The sequence below is a fragment of the Microtus pennsylvanicus genome, chromosome 4, assembly GCF_037038515.1.
Source record: "Microtus pennsylvanicus isolate mMicPen1 chromosome 4, mMicPen1.hap1, whole genome shotgun sequence".
NCBI classification, from domain to species: Eukaryota; Metazoa; Chordata; class Mammalia; order Rodentia; family Cricetidae; genus Microtus; species Microtus pennsylvanicus.
Window position 1 is genome coordinate 85,675,628 of NC_134582.1, and position 16,737 is coordinate 85,692,364.

At 36.2% G+C, this 16,737-nt stretch overlaps 1 protein-coding gene across 2 annotated transcripts in view; it reads left to right on the forward strand.

Moving 5' to 3' along the window:
• Nup153 (nucleoporin 153) overlaps positions 1 to 16,737 on the forward strand; it is a 47,402-nt gene that overhangs the window by 12,994 nt on the left and 17,671 nt on the right. The window contains exons 3-14 of one of the 2 annotated variants that reach the window (XM_075969754.1): positions 1,021 to 1,269; positions 1,785 to 1,924; positions 2,004 to 2,132; positions 4,688 to 4,804; positions 4,907 to 4,951; positions 5,035 to 5,088; positions 7,602 to 7,748; positions 9,715 to 9,761; positions 10,175 to 10,289; positions 13,334 to 13,471; positions 13,954 to 14,049; positions 15,333 to 15,417. In XM_075969754.1, coding sequence (XP_075825869.1) covers positions 1,021 to 1,269; positions 1,785 to 1,924; positions 2,004 to 2,132; positions 4,688 to 4,804; positions 4,907 to 4,951; positions 5,035 to 5,088; positions 7,602 to 7,748; positions 9,715 to 9,761; positions 10,175 to 10,289; positions 13,334 to 13,471; positions 13,954 to 14,049; positions 15,333 to 15,417 — 1,362 coding nt within the window. The remainder of the gene's footprint in view (positions 1 to 1,020; positions 1,270 to 1,784; positions 1,925 to 2,003; positions 2,133 to 4,687; positions 4,805 to 4,906; positions 4,952 to 5,034; positions 5,089 to 7,601; positions 7,749 to 9,714; positions 9,762 to 10,174; positions 10,290 to 13,333; positions 13,472 to 13,953; positions 14,050 to 15,332; positions 15,418 to 16,737) is intronic. The other variant, XM_075969753.1, reaches the window with a different exon arrangement.

Below are 16,737 nucleotides of genomic sequence, written 5' to 3' on the forward strand. Positions count from 1 at the left end.
CCTTGTTTGCAGACACTGTCTTGGAACTTTTTCATCTTACAAAGCTGATAGAACAGCATTCCCCATCCCTCTCTCACCACCTGGCGTGTGTTCCAACTTGAACTTCAGTTCTGGGTCTCAGGTATCCCAGGCTGATCTTAAAGAGCAAGTTTGACCTTGAATTCTGAACCTCCCAAGTATAGGTATTACAGGTGTTTGCCACTATGCTGGGGTTTGAGTCCTTGTGTGCTAGATAAATGCTTTACCAACTGAGCTGTCCCATTGCCCTTGATTTTTCTTGAGCTGTTTTCTTCTATGGTTTGAAAATAGTTGTTTATGTTTTCTCTAGTTCTGTACATGTTTATATTAGAAGAGCTAGTTTGGTCCTACTTAACTCCATTCTAAGGGGAATCTTCCTTTGGAACTTGAAATATGATTCTATAGTTCTTGAAGATATACTGTAAGATGGTTAAGAGAAATTCTGGAAAAGAATAATAAAGTGAAATTGGGAGGTGAATAATTCTATGGGGAGTAATAAAAGCGCAGTGTTTAAAATTTAAAAACGCAGGGCAAGTTCAGAAATGTCTTGACAGTGTCACAGAGAAGAGGGAAGCCTCTTGAAATCAGAGAGCATGAAAGTGACATCTCATTTGTGAGGAAAATAAGAGTTAGGTTAAATTATTTTCGGTCATAATAAACACTAGCTTTTTTGAAAACAATGAAGCTAAACACTTCACTCATGTATCCTAAATGATGTTGTATCCTAGTTGGACTAAAGATTAGCCATTGAATTGTATTATGTGTAAAGGTAGCCCACTCAAGAAATGTAAAAGTTGTGAATAGGTTTAGCCAGCTGGGGAAAACATAGTTGTGTTTCAGTTTTCACATATCACATCCCGAGTGACGACATCTTATCTTACTAATAAAGTATGTTACTTGCTTTGAAGTCCAGACTGACATTAATTGTGCAAATGTGGTAAATAATGGACTAGTGCAATGTCTTTTCTCAGTTTTATTTGTAATGTTATTATTCTTTTAAAGAACCTTCGACAACCAGTACCGCCTCAAATTATCCAGATGTGTTAACAAGGCCTTCTCTTCATCGGAGCCATCTGAATTTCTCCATGTTGGAATCCCCTGCGTTGCATTGTCAGCCTTCCACGTCCTCTGCATTCCCAATTGGCAGTTCTGGATTTTCCCTCGTCAAAGAAATTAAAGATTCTACCTCTCAGCATGATGATGATAACATCTCAACTACCAGTGGTTTTTCTTCAAGAGCTTCTGATAAAGGTATTCTTGATACTGGATAGTAAGTAGTAGTCAGTAGGGATACATTTTATATGTTGATTTTTATTTTTTATTTTTATTTTTGGAGAAAGGGTCTCACTGTGTAACCATGGCCTTGCTCTGTAGGTCCTTGAACTGAGAGATTCACCTGCATCTGCTTGCCCAGTGCTAGGATTAAAGGAGTGCACCACAATCCTCCTAGTTTAGGCGTTTGTTTTTGTTTTTGTTTTGTTTTGTTTTAAGATTTCTTTTTAATATATGTATATATGTTTGCCTATAAGAGTTTTTGTGAGCCAGAGGAGGCCATCAGATTTTTTGGTATTGGAATTCCAGGTGGTTGTTGGAGGTGCTGAGAATTAGCTCCAGGTCCTCTGCATGAGGAATACATGTTCTTAATTGCTGACCCATCTTTCTGGCCCTCCTTTAATTTTAGTTTTAATTTTAATTTTTTTAATAAAATTCTAGGCCTTACGGCCTTAAAATTGGTGGTTACTTCAAATTACAAATATTTGTTTTAGATATAGCTGTTTCGAAGAGTACTTCCCTGCCACCGCTGTGGTCCCCCGAAGCAGAGCGTTCTCATTCACTCTCACATCATACTGCCACCAGCTCCAAAAAACCAGCATTCAACTTGTCTGCCTTTGGAACACTTTCCACCGTGAGTACTAACTTTGTTGTATATAATCACAAAGTTTTTAGTATTTTTGCTTATAATTTGTCACTGTGTTTCTGTGCAGTCACTTGGGAATTCTTCAGTTCTTAAAACAAGTCAGCTTGGAGACTCTCCTTTCTACCCTGGCAAAACAACATACGGTGGGGCAGCTGCCGCTGTAAGACAGAACAAAGTGCGAAATACGCCTTACCAGGTTCGTGTGAGGGGAGGGTGGTGATAAACTTTCCCATTACCAGACATTGACTACTAATACCCAAAAGACTTGAATTTTTACTAATGGTAGAACTGTGGATGTTACTTTAAATAATTTGGAGTATGAGAACATTTTAATTGAACTGAACATACAGAATATTAGATTGGTGCATGTTTTAGGAAGTATAACAATTCCACTCTTTAAAATGAGATAAAAATGCACATGATAAAATTTGCCTTAACATTAGCTTATTAGAATTGTGATAAAAGAGTGTTGTCACTACTGCTATCCAAATGTTGAAAACCATTTTCAGTCAGCTTTCACAGTCATTCTCTGACAGCCCCTTACCAGTTTTTCTGTATTTAGGGCTTTTTCAGAATGTTAAATGAACTTAGTCATACATGGGCTGATATAGTTCATTGGCATCAGTCTGGCTTAGGTTGAACACCTTGGTTCCTTTTTATGCTGGTAGTGAGCTGTAGTTTATTGTTGAAAAGATACTGGATATTCCCAGTTTTAACATTCATTTTTCATTTCCCTTAGACATATGGTAGATTGTTCATCATATGATTAAGTACATAATAAACAAGACAGATGTTTTCTGGTGTGTTAGTACCTGCTTGCTTCTTGTAATATTACAGCAGTTGTATTGTGTCCTTGCTTTACAGGTAGAATTGTCAGGTTTTTTGTAAGTGTTTATGTTTTAGAAGTATGGGTTGTTTTTTTTTTTAACTTTTACAAATGTTGCTCATTTTTAAATTGTATTGTGTTCTTTTTCTTAAATAATTAATTTTATTTTATGTGTTGGTATAAGCATACCAGATCCCTGGAATTGGAGTTACAGACAGTTGTGAACTGCCATGTTAGTGCTAGGAATTGAACTTGGGTCCTCTGGAAGAACAGTCAGTGCTCTTAACTGTTGAATCTCTCCAGCCCTTGTGTTGTGTTCTTGATGAATGAGGAGAGCTTATTTTTTGTGTGTATGAGATATTTTTGTTTGTTTTTATGGGGTGTGTTTTACAGGTGATAACTAGTTAATATATATATTTTTTCTATTGTCATTTTATGTTTTTGGTATCTTTTATAAGTTATCTATATATAACCTAGTGTCATAGTGGTTTTATTTTAAAAATTTCATAGTTTTTTTTTTTAAGGTTTTAATTTGGGTCTGTCTTATTTTGAGTTGATTTGTGTCTGATATGTATGATGTGTGCATCAATGTTGATTTGATTTACATTTGAGCATTTGTTGTAAGTACCATTTGTTGAAGACTCGTCCTTTCTCCGTTGTCGTAACTTTTGAGTGGGGGATCATTTGGGACTTGTGTTTTTCTGCATATCCCATTGTCTGTCTTTAGACTGGTAGGTACTTCCTTTGTGATAGCAGTGGATGGAGAGGAAGTTTTGAAATTGGCAATGCCTGGTTTTTAATTTGTTTCAATACAAGCTTGCTTTGGATTTGCTAGGTTCTTTTGGTTCTGGGGATTGAACTGAGGGCCGCGAACATATAAGACTCATTTCTGCTCAGCTATAGGAGAGCACTTGGTTTTCTGTGGTTCTTTGAATTTCATAAAAATTGATAAAAATTTCAAAAATTGACATTGGTTTTGCAATGTGATTACATTTAGTCTAAAGATTAAACTCAAGAAACAGAAAACAAACAACCTCCCCCCACACACACAGATTGTTTATAGCTAACAAATGGCATGAATACTTAAGTGTAAATCAAGTGATACAGTTACATTCAAGGCTTTTATGGTAACTCTATATAGGATGTACAAGTCTTATTCATATATTGGTGTAACGTTTTAATTCTATGATACACTTTAAAGATAGGAGACTACTACATGGATGCTTTTGGAAAGGGCAAGCATAGAAATATGTTACATATACTTAGAATCTTTCTCAGTATAGACTTCTAACACTTATAATTGAAATTTGGTGAATTTTTGTGGTTTTGTGGTTGCTTGTTTTTATTTTATTATATGCTGAGGGATCAAATGTAGAATGTCTTGCTTGACAGGCAAGTACTCTGTCTACGAATGACAGCTCCAGCCCAGTAAGTGACATTCAGATGTTACTGGTTACTCCTTTCATACAGTGTAAGAGTTAGGAAACATACTAACGATTCATAACTTTAATTCTAAATAAACATTGTTTAATAATCAGTGTTATGGATGTCTTTTTGAAAAAAATTTAAATAATGGGGTATGTAGGTCAAGATATTGCTAAAATTTTTTTTCTTTAGAAGAGTGCATGTAATCCTCCCTACTCCCGCGCAAATCTCTTATGTAGCCCTAGCTGTCCTGGAACGCTGGTCTTGAACTTGGATACCCACCTGTCTCTGCCTTCCAAGTGCTGGGATTAAAGGTGTGTGCTACTAGTACCCAGCTACATGCTGTCTTTTCACTTCGGATTATTAAAGTTATTCCATAGCCCTTGTTACCATAATCTTGTTTTATTTTGAATAACAATTTTGTTTTTATTTTTTCATTGTATGGACTATGTACCTTGAACTGTCTGTTGCAGCAAGTAACAGACTATATTATTTTCTAGGCACCAGTTAGAAGACAGATGAAAGCTAAGCAGCTCAATGCACAGTCTTACGGTGTGACCAGCTCAACAGCACGGCGGATATTGCAGTCATTAGAGAAAATGTCAAGCCCTCTTGTGGTAAAAATTTGAAATCATATTGAAATGAAATAATGTAGCAGAATTAGAATTTAGTGAAAAAGTCTTAGAGTTTTATTAACTTTTTGTATTGTAATGTTACAGGATGCGAAAAGAATTCCATCTGCTGTTTCTTCTCCTTTGAATTCTGTACGTTAACTTTTAAATCTTAATGAAACAAGAGTTGTTTTTCAGTTTCCTACCTTTTCTAAAACTATTTCATTTTTTTTCAGCCTCTTGATAGGAGTGGGATAGACAGCACAGCTTTTCAGGCCAAAAAAGAAAAGGTAAGCTGTGTAAAAACGTCAGCAGCTCTGTGTTTACAGTTAGCAAGTGCATAGACTAGTAGTCGCTAAGGAACGTGTTTGTAAAAGGAGCTATTTTTACCCTGGGCATTGTAACTTTTCTTACAGCCTTGGGATGAACAACATATTCTGTCCTCATATTCATGACTGTCTTTACAGCTTTTTCTTAATTTATAGATCGATATAAATTGAGGAGTGAACATTTCACATGTTTGTCATTAAAAGTGCAATAAATTTATCCCCTCATTGAAATAGTAAATTTTTTTTTTTTGTTTTTGTTTTTTGAGACAGTCTCTGTAGCTTTGGAGCCTGTCCTGGAAACTAGTTGTAGACCAGGCTGGCCTTGAACTCAGAAATCCACCTGCCCCTGCCTTCCGAGTGCTGGGATTAAAGGCAAGTCCCACCACCGCCTGGCGAAATAGTCATTTTTGAAGAAATTTTATTATCCAGCATGTTAAATCTTGTGAATCACAGAGCTTCAGTACATATTTTTCATCAGCTGAAATACTAGTTGAGGATATTGGAGTTAATAAAATATACAGTCTTGGTGCCTTTTTGTGTAGTTTCTATGGATTAAATTAGCTTTTAAAATTATTGTGAGGGAGGTTAATGCTTAGTAATGGTGTTGGAGAGGTGTGTCCTGTGTTTTATTTATAGCTATTTAAGTGTCCTCCAGGAAAAGTAGATTCCTGGATCCTTACTTATAAAAGAATTTATTATATCATTAATAATAATTAAAAATCATAAAATTAACATTATATGAATTATTTGTGGAGATTAAATGAGTTACCATGTCTTTATAATTATTCTTATTGAGTATGGTAAAAGACGAAAGCTACAGTTTTTTTTTCTTTCCCTTTGGAACAGTGTTTGAATTCCTAGGGTTACTTAGATGTTTGTAGTTAGGTAAGAGGGATCTGCTTTGAGCCTCTGTTATGCTGTTAATATAAAATGTTAACATTCTTCAGACTCTTGAATCTGAAAAGTAAAATTTTAGGGTTGTGCCATTTTTGTCAATGAAAGTACTACAAATGTTTATAAGTTGCTGGAAATTAAAAAGCCAGAGTACAGTATTGGTCATGTGTCATGTGTAACAAATTGTCTCATTGAGTTGAGGATTTAAGGAGAGAGCTATAGGAACTTTACCGAAGGCTTTGCCCTAGAAACCAGCATTGTTGTCAGCTGTTGCTAAGTGAATGGACTATGTGTTGCATGGCAGTTTATGGACACAGTATAATTATCTTACACCAATAAAACTTTTACTTTATTTCAGTGTAGCAAAGGAGTATGTGCAAAACACTTGGTTACTTAGACCCCAAAGCTAGGTCATGTCATAGTCTGGAAGTCTTAAATGCTTTATCAATTAGACTCACATTATAAGCCTGCTGTAGGATGATGCGCTTGTACACTGTAAAGGTTTGTCACCGATATTGGTTTAATAAAATGATTGGCCAGTAGCCAGGCAGGAAGGAGTATACGTGGGGGGACCAGATTAAGAGAATTCTGGGAAAAAGGAAAGGCTGAGTCTGCAGTCACCAGCCACATGTAGAGGGAAGCAAGATGAGAATGCTTCACTGAGTAAGGTACCAAGCCATGTGCTAAACATAGGTAAGAATTACGGGTTTTTTAAGTTATAAGAGCTAGTTAACAATAAGCCTGAGCTAATAGACCAAATAGTTTGTATCAATATAAGTCTCTGTGTGTTTCTTTGGGTTTGAACAGCTGCAGGGCAGGACAGAAACTTCCGCCTACATAAGCCCTTTGGTTTCGGTTTCATTTGTTTTTTAAAATAATGATAAACCACTTTGGAGAGGAAGATTTGCATATGTATTTTAAGAACTTGTAAATTTTTATAACTTATTTATAAATCATTTTTAAAAAGTTATTTTTTAAATGTGAGTATTTTTTGCATGTATATGTGTGCACCATGTATGTGCCTGGTACTCTTAGAGGCTAGAAGAGGGCCTCATATTCCTGGGACTGGAGGCTAAAGCTGCCTTGTAAGTGCTGAGAACCAAACCCAGCCCTCTGTGGAGAAGCAAGTACTTTTTAACTAGTGGGGCATCCCTCTAGCCCCTGTAAACAGCAATCTTAATTTTCAATGGAAAAAATAATAGAAACAGAGGTTTGGGGAAATGCATAAAAATAAGTTTTAGCCATGTCCATCAGTCATCTTGTCTAAGGTTAGAATTGTTCAATTGTCTTGAATATTGTATAGTTTCATTTTGTGTGGGTATATGTATGCTTGTGTGTGAAAAGCTATTGAATCTGGGGTAAAATTCAGTCCTGCAAAATAGTTTAGAATTAGATATATGTATATTTACGTATTAATAATAGATTAAATGCCTTTGGTTTATAATTTTTTGTTATTTTAATCTGCTTATTTAATTTCTCTACGTAATAATCTCTAGGTCACATTAGTTATTTTGAAATAATTTTTAGATGTGCCACTGATAAATAAAAATGTTTATTTTTGATTTCTGTTTTCTTATAAGGTGGACTCTCAGTATCCCCCTGTTCAGAGACTAATGACCCCAAAGCCAGTTTCCATAGCAACAAATAGAACTATCTATTTTAAACCATCTCTGACCCCATCTGGTGATTTAAGGAAGACTAATCAAAGGATAGATAAAAAGAACAGTGTGAGTTTGTTTGTTTATTCTGTTTTCTTAAGACAGTGTCTTGCTATGTAGCTATGCTGGGCTGGAACTCAGGACACAACTGGGCTGGCCTCATTTATGTCAGTTTTACTGCTTCTACCTTTTAAGTGCTAGATTATAGGTGTGCACTACCATGTCTGTCTGTGTTATTAATTTTTACCAGTCTGTTTCTTCTTGAACTAGTCTTTTAGTATTAGCTGGAGTGAATAAAGATAAAAAAGTTATTTAAAGTAGAAGACCTCTCTGCTGGTATAGTCTAGTAATTATATGATGCCTGTTAACTAATGAGTTAGAATTGCTAAACCTTTAAAAATAACTTTCTTGATCAAATCCTAAATCTTTGTGGGTAAATTTTACATATTCATTGCCTAGATAAGTTTTATTAGATTTACTTATCTATTTGTCTTATTTGTGTTGCTGAATTCTAAAAGGTGTTTCAAATGTCATATCTTTTGACTGAATTTCTCCTGCACCTTAAAATGGAAATAATATTTTAAAATGTTTTTTATATCTACTTCTCTAAACTAAGATCCAAACAAAGCTCAAATGCTACTTTTGGGTTTTTTGAGATGTTTTATGTACCATAAATTTAACTATTTTGTGTTTATCGTTTAGTGATTTTAGCATATCCACAAGGTGTTGAGCCATCACTATGTTCCATTTTAGAACATTTTCATCATCATTTCTCTCCTAAAGTTTTTAATAACTTTCTGTGTTCTCAGGGTTTATGTAATTACAGTATACACAAATATTTTACTGTTTTTAGAATATTACTTCATAAAATGGATTGTAATCATATTCAAACCCTAGAAGGAATGTTGATGCAACACGAATCTGCAGGTTTTATTTAGATGTTAAGCAGATGTCCCAAAAGAAAAATGTCCCAAGATTATTATTTGTAGTCTCCATTAATCTAGAATATTTTTGAAAAGCAGAAGTTAGTTAACTGTAGAATGTCCTGCAGTGTCCGATTGTCCGGGATGGTTCTAGATTCTGGTTATTCTTGGTTAACCACTGAAGAAGATCTGGGCTCTTAGTGCTCAGGTGGGACATAGTGTGCCTATTTTTGATCTTTTTTAGCATCATTGCGAGTTCCTGCCTGAAGCTGTTTGTTGATTCTACTGAAGTAGATCTTTAATTCCATTGTTCTTTCTCCATGTATTGGTTAACCCTTTGCTATATAATCTCTTTTCTGTATTTGATTTACTTCAACTGAGTTCTTAGTTTCAATAGTCTAAAATAGTTTGTTAGAGTTGTTTACTTTGATGTTTCTCTCCCCCTGTATCTGTCTTTGAATGGACTCCAGTGCTCTTTTACTATGCCCTATCATTTTGAGCACCTTACTTTTTACATAATTAGAGTCTTGTACATTTCTAGCTCTCTATTCCTGTAACTGGCCATTTCTACAGGAAGCCTTAGTTCTTTTCAGTGCAAAGAATTTGCATCTCAGAGATTCTGTCTTTATAAAGTTATCTGTGCATTTAGTATAGCAAAAAGGAAAGTAGTGTTCCTCCCCTCTCTCAAGGTCACTGGGAACTTTGTACTAGTGTTTTGGTTAAATACTTGATCAATGACATTTTGTTTATATACTCATAATACATAGTACAATTGTAACTCTTGGTTAGCATTCAAAGAGCATGCCTTACATATTCCAGGATAAAGAAGGTTAAGAAAATTTGTAGCTATGGATGTAGCCTTCAGTGGTAGAGGTATTTGTCTTGCATGTGTTAAAACTTTGAGTCAATCCTTGCACCAAAAAAGAAAAATTTAAGCCAGGCATATTCATTCCTGTAATCCCAGCAGTTGGTGAGTGTAGATGACAGGATCTGAAATTCAAGTCTAGTCTCAGCCACATGCTGAGTGCGAGGCATGCCTATCTTAATTACTACCCCACCCCAGCAAACAATGAATTTTAAATAAGATCCTCATTACATTCTTTTTCTTGCAGGCTGTAAATGAAAAAAATATTTCAAGACAAAATAGAGAGCAAGAAAGGTAACGTCATTTCATATACAACTGGGTTTCTTTATTTTTTTTTGTAAGGTTCATATTTATAACAGTCTTTAAGAAAATTAAAAAGTATATTTAGGGGGGCAGTGAGATGGCTAAGCAGGTCAAGGCACTTGCTACCAAGCCTGAAAACCTGTTTTCAATCTCTAGAACCTACATAGTGGAAGTAGAGAATTGACTCCCCAAATCTGCCTCATTGCCCTAACAAGCTTTGTGTGTAATGATTGTGTGCTTTCATGTGCTTGCACACATGAACAAAATAAATGTAGAAAAAGTCTAAAGTGTATTTTGCTATACATTGATTGTCTTGTTAGCTGTTCCGGTGTTTGGATATTCATTTAACAATTTCTGGGACTAAATAATATATCAATTGTTCTGATTTTCTTTTTATTTGCTAGTGGCTTTTCATATCCCAGTTTCAGTATTCCTGCAGCCAACGGTTTATCTTCTGGAGGTGGCAAGATGAGAAGAGAGAGAACACGCTTTGCTGCTTCTAAACCTCCAGAGGAGGAGGTAGGCTCATATTTTATAAACTTTGAAATTGTGGTAGTGAGGTGAGACCCACAGAAATGGGGCTAGGGGAAGATTTGGATAGAAAATTATCTACTGTTGAAACCATCCTTTAGATGTGCTTATCCAAAACTTAACTTAGGAGCCTCCACTTCATGAATTGCATAAAATAACTTAAAACAGAAATACCATTTTTTGTGTGTGTGTGTGAGGTAATTTCCATTGAAATTATTTGACTCTCTGGGCACTGCCTTACAGTTTTGTTTGTTTATCAAATGTACATATGATTAACACTTCGTGCTTTTGTTAACATTCTCTCTGTCTCTCAATCCACTTTTGTTAGCCTTTTCTCTCTCTCTGTAAGTGTGTTACTTCATGTTAAATGGAACGATGGGTTTTAAATTTCTCTGCTATTTATCCTTTGTGCAGATTTACTACAATTAATCCATTCTCTCATCAGGGTACATTTGGGCTGATTCCCAGTATGTGCTAAGGTGAATATTTATACACTTCTCCTTTGCCATGTGCAGTTTGGTCTGGAGGATATTTACCTAGGAATGGGATTGTTGGACTGCAGGGGTTGGCACATGTCTTTAAATGTGTTTGACTTTACTGTATTCTTCTTCACAACACTTCACATGATCATAGGTGGATCTTTTATTTATTTATTCCTTTTTCTTCTTAGCACTTTGTTTTTGTTTTGACTCATTGCTGGTGTGATAGCTATAAAATGTCAGTGGGTTTTATTTTGCATTTTCTTGTCTAATGGGAAGGAGTAGACTTTTGGATGTGTTTTGTGGCCATTTAGGTTTTTCTTTATTCATTTTTTTCCCCTATGGGATTATTTTTTAAATAAGGCTAAGTTCTTGAACTGGTGAGGTCGCTCAGTGGGTGGGAAGTGCCTGCTGCTAAGTCTGGTGACCTGAGTTCCATCCTGGGACCTACATTGTGGAAGAAGAGATCTGACTTCTGTGGGTTGTTTTTTTAACTGCCACATGTGCTCTGTGGCATATATGTGTGGGCACCCCCACACACAATTGAAATACAATTTTAAAAATAATTGCATTTTTGGTGTTGCTTGGATATAGAGGATGGCGACTAATTGAAGACTGGTTAAGTTGACTGGAGTTTGCTCATTTTCTACCTTTTGAGTTGAAACAGTTCTTGTCTCGGTTTTTTTTAAAAGATTCATTATTTTTTTCTTATGTATGAATGCTCTATATGTATGTATGCCTTTATGCCAGAAGAGTGCATCAGACCCCACTATATAAATAGTTGTGAGCCACCATGTGGTTGCTGGAAATTGAATTTAGGACCTCTGGAAGAGCAGCCAGTTTAATCGCTGAGCCATCTCTTCAGCCCTCCCTCCCCACTTCATTCTTTAAATGTGATTTCAGCCAAGCTAACTCATTTAAGGTCCTCACTACCCTCTAAGAAGATGTTCAACTTACTAGTTTATTTAAATTTTAGACTGTAGGGCTTTTTAAAACTTTACATGTATTGGTGTTTTGTGCATGGAGTACTTACGGGGGCATTGGATTCTTTAGATTGGAGCCATGGACAGTTGTGAGCCACTCTCTTATGTGTTGGAAATCGAACCTGGATCTCTTAATCACTGAGCCATCTCTCCAAACCCAGGGACATAATGCTTTGACTTACTTGTTTCTAATTAATATTTCTTAGTATGCTTATTGACCCATAGTGTGTCCAGAAGTATATTTTAAAGTTTTAAACTTATATTTCATTGATGGTGAATTTTTTTCTGGTATGTGTGAATGTGGGCACACACATGCCAGGGTACATGTGTAGAAGTCATAGAACAACATCAGACATTGATCTTTGCTTTCTCCTTTGTTTGAGACTGGGTCTCTTTGTTGTTCATAGCTGTGCATGCCAGGGTGGTTGGCTGGCAAAGTTCTGGGAATTCATGCCTCTGCCTCCCATTTTGTTAAAGGAACACTGAGATTTCAGATGTTCACCTGCCTCTGGATCTGTGTGGATTCTCAGATTTGAATTCAGGTCCTCACACTTCAGAAAGTGCTTTTTGTCACTGAGTCATCTCTCCAGTTCAGCTTATGTTTAACTTAAAGTTGAATGCCATATCTGTTAGTATTTGGTTTTATAGCTTGTTACGGAAGTGGCAGTTTTTCTACTCTACCATTTTCTTGGTTAGTTTTTCTACTGTTCCTTTCAAGCACTAGAATGGAAACTTTGGCAGTTTATGTGTCTCGTCAGGAGAGTTGGGATTATAGACGTAAAGGGCTTTGGCTACTTGCTGATCTGGAGGTTGTTTCTGATTGTCACTGGAGTGTTGTGAATTGACGGACATGTCTCTGTCTTGAAAGAAAACTGGAGCTTTGAATGTCTTTTGATCATAAAATAGGTACAATTTGTAGTTTTTATGGTGTATTGCTTTGCTATTTAAAAAGATATTTCATATGTTGGTAAGTGGGACATGTGTACATGGTTGTTCTTCTAAGACCATGTATGGCTTTGTGTTGTAGTGGAACCATAATTGTGGTACGGAGGAAGACATTGCATTGTCCCCTTTTAAAAAATACTTGGGGGGGGGGAGAGAAATTATTCTCATGGCCTTCCATGAATGAGGGAAGAGGAGAGGGAGGGGTTGAGGGTGCTGGAGAGAGGGAAGCACACATGTGCCATGGTGCATGTGTGGAAGTTAGTGGGCAACTTTTAGGAGTTGGTTCTCTTCTTCCCTTTTGGGCTCTGGGGATAGAACTCAGGTTGCCAAAGCTTCTGCAGCAAGCAGTTCTACCTACTCAGCCATCTTGCTAGCTCCCCTCTCATTTTTATAAAGTAGAAAATTGGCGCTGAAATTAAATTACATGGCAGTTGGTGGCACAACTGGGAATTTAATTAAGTCTTTAGGTTTTTAACTCAAGACCTCTTGTTAATATTATTGCATGGGGCCTATTTTCTTTTTTCCTGTTTAAACTTGCTCATAACTATGTCAATTCTCCTTGAAAATAAGTAGATAAAAGTATGACATGAAAGATAACATCATTACAAAACATGCTGTGTTTTAGGAAGTGGAAGTACCAGTGTTACCGCAGATCTCTCTACCAATCAGCAGCTCCTCACTGCCTGTCTTCAGTTTTAGTTCCCCTGTGACCCCTGCTTCCTCATCGTCACCAGTCAGTTCTTCTCAGTCCTTACCAAACAAGGTACAGAACCCCACTCTGAGTGGAGTGACTTCTTTTCTTATTCCTTTTAATCCAGTACTTTATGTTAAAATGGTTTTTCACTGTAAAAGTCAGTAATTCAAAGTAAAAAGAGAAAAATGAAAAAATATTGGGGATTTGGTGCTGGGAATTAATTCTAGGGCCCTTTTCATTTTGGGAAGTCTCCACTCTTACCCCAAGAATGAAAATGGTGTTTTATTATTTGTTAAAATGTATGTTTACAGTGGGATTATTCCAATCTGATAACTGTCTATGCTCTAGACTGAAAGTGAGAAAGTTGATCTCCAAACAGTGTTCCCAGTTCAGGAAAGCAGTTTTTAGTGTTTTGTTTTAAGAAGTCAAAAGTATTTTAAATTTAAGTGGAAAGAATGCTGTTATTTCTTTGAAATAATTTCTTAAAGTCTATTTTATCATTCATAAATAATCTCTTTTTGTGTCATTTCTCACTACTATGAAAAATGCAGGCACAGACGTCTCTGGGCAGCACTGGCAGTCCTGTGTTCACATTTTCATCTCCCATTGTAAAGTCTACGCAGGCAGATGTGCTACCTCCAGCGTCTGTAAGTACCCAAAAAAGAGTGGTTCAAGATTGACTCCAAAGCCAGAGTGTTTTATTTTTAAATCAAACCTAAGATTTCATTGGTAGTCAAACACTTCTTCAAGTTAAAAATTCAGTATACAGCAAATAGGTGTTTTGAAATTTTTAGTGCATATTTAGATAGGTGTGTGTGCATTTTCTTCTGTATCATTTGTGCAGTTAAAGTGAACATATTTTGATTTCATTAGCATTTTTCCAGTTATTCCCAAAGAAGGACATTCATTTGCATTCATTTATACTCTAGAAATTTAACATGACTTTGATGTAGTGTATAGTCAGGGTTCCCTTGTAACTTCAGAGAGTCCTATAATGCTGATTAATTGCTATCCCATAAATTAGATGAAAAGACCTTAGCAATTACATCATTGCATTTAAAATCTCCTGAATCACTTTTAATCTTGAAAATTCTGTTTGGGGTATTGTTATACAGTATATATTTGTTTCTTTGTAATTGGGAACTATTTGGGTAAGAATAATATATACATTTAATGTTCCTGCTGACTAAATTTCCATCATATATATCATCTTTACATACTGTCTTTAGGGGTTTTGTTTTGTTTTTTGAGGAAAGATCCTACCGTGTAGCCCTTGCTGGCCTAGAACTCATTATATAGGCTAGTCTAGTCTTGAACTCACAGAGATCACCTGCTTCTGCTTCCTGAGTGCTGGGATCAGAGGCCACACTTGGCTTGCTTTCAGGTTTTTGGCTGTATGCTTGTTTTTTATTTTATTTATTTCTTTTTGTCATAGTTAGACATTACAGGTAAATGTAGTTTTCTTGCATCCTTGTCTCCCAAACCTCATATTTGTAAGATGGTGTTCAAAGGTCCAGGACCTGGGGATTAAGATCTCCTAAATGTTTTATGCAATGCTTTGAAAGAAGAAAATGCATAAGAATTTAAGATGCTGTCAAACTACATGCTGTTGCTGTTAATATAATTTTTTTATTCACTACATACAGTTTTTAATTCATTTAGTTGAGAAAGTATCTGGTTATGTTGTGTAGGCTGACTTCAAACTGGGCTCAGGTACTTCTTTCTTCTTTAGCCTCCCTGATATGGGACTAGAGCCATGCATCAAGGTACTCAGTACTTATTTAGTTCATGAGTTCTAAATTTAGGAATTGCAAAATAGGAAAAACTTATCTTTTATAATCAGTAAAATATAGTATACCCTTTGATTAATGTAAAGCTGAGTTTTATTTCATGATATTTTGACAGCTTAAAATATCTTTTCTCATTATAGATTGGATTTACATTTAGTGTGCCTGTTGCAAAAACAGAACTTTCTCATTTTAATAGTTCTTCAGAACCAATTTTAAGTAGTTCAGGTAAGTGAAAAATATGTTTCACAATCTTTACCAAAAAACAAAACCACAAACAAACCCTTATGTTAGAAGAGCATTTCAAATTCTCCATTGGTCATTCTTGAAAGTATTTACATTTGAAGAAAATCAGCTCGGAAAAGTCAGTGGAAGCTATTCTAGCAGTGCTCTTTGTTACAGTGAGTCACATTTAACTGTTGTAGTTTGCTTTATGGTGAACTGGTCATGATGTTGCATTTTTTCACTATAGGTAGGCAGAATAAGGTATTAAGTTTTTTGTCACATTTTAGTACAATCCGAAGATTTATTTACATTGTAGTTGTGGTGAACCTGAGTGTTGATTACTTTCACTTCATAAACGTTTTTATTTATGCATTTTTGGCTTCATCAGATAAGTGGATGCGTCATTTCTGAACAGAAGAAACACTGCATCACGAGTGATGAAATTAGTCAGATCATTAAAACAGTTTTTTGTGGTAGTGGTGGTTTTTGGTGTTTGGGAAATAAGAAAACACCTGAGTTGAGATCTCTAGGTCAAGAGTTTTGAGCAAAGGTAATTTAGACAAGAAGGGAAAGAAAAAGGGGCACAGGGATAGGAACAGAAGCACAGTGGACTCACTTGCTTGTGCTTTTCATGAGGCTGGAGAGTAGCATTAAGTCTTAAAAACTCCTGTTTTCCATGCTGAAGAAATGGCTTGATTGAGTCTCAGTCTCTCTCAGTCTCTCTCTCTCAGTCAGTCTCTCTCTCTCTCTCTCTCTCTCTCTCTCTCTCTCTCTCTCTCCCCCCCTCCCTCCCTCTCTCCCTCTCCCTTTCCCCTCCTTCCCTCCCTCCCGCCCTCCTTTCTTCTCTTCCTCCCCCACTCCTCACTCACCCACCTCTACTGGTCCTTGCTCATGCTAGGTGGTCACTTATTCTGATACTTTGTTTTTCAACAGGCTCTGTACATCCCTGATTGTCCTGGAACTCACTGTGTAGACCAGGCTGGCCTCCAACTCAAAGAGATTCTTGTTCCTCTGCCTCTGTGTTTTCCTTCTACTGCTGGGGTTAAGGCTGTTGTACATCACCACATCTGGCCACATTGGTTTTTAGAGGATTGGAGATTGTCTCGTCACTTGAGTGCACTGACTATTCTTACGGAGGTCCTGGGTTCATTTCCCAGCACTTACGTGACTGCTTACAACCATCTCTTAATTCTTTTTTTTTTTTTATTCATTATGTATACAATATTCTGTCTGTGTGCTATCTCTCCAGCCCCCATCTCTTAATTCTTTTGCCAGGAGATCTGACTTGTTTTTGACCTTTATGCATGCCAGATATGCACATAG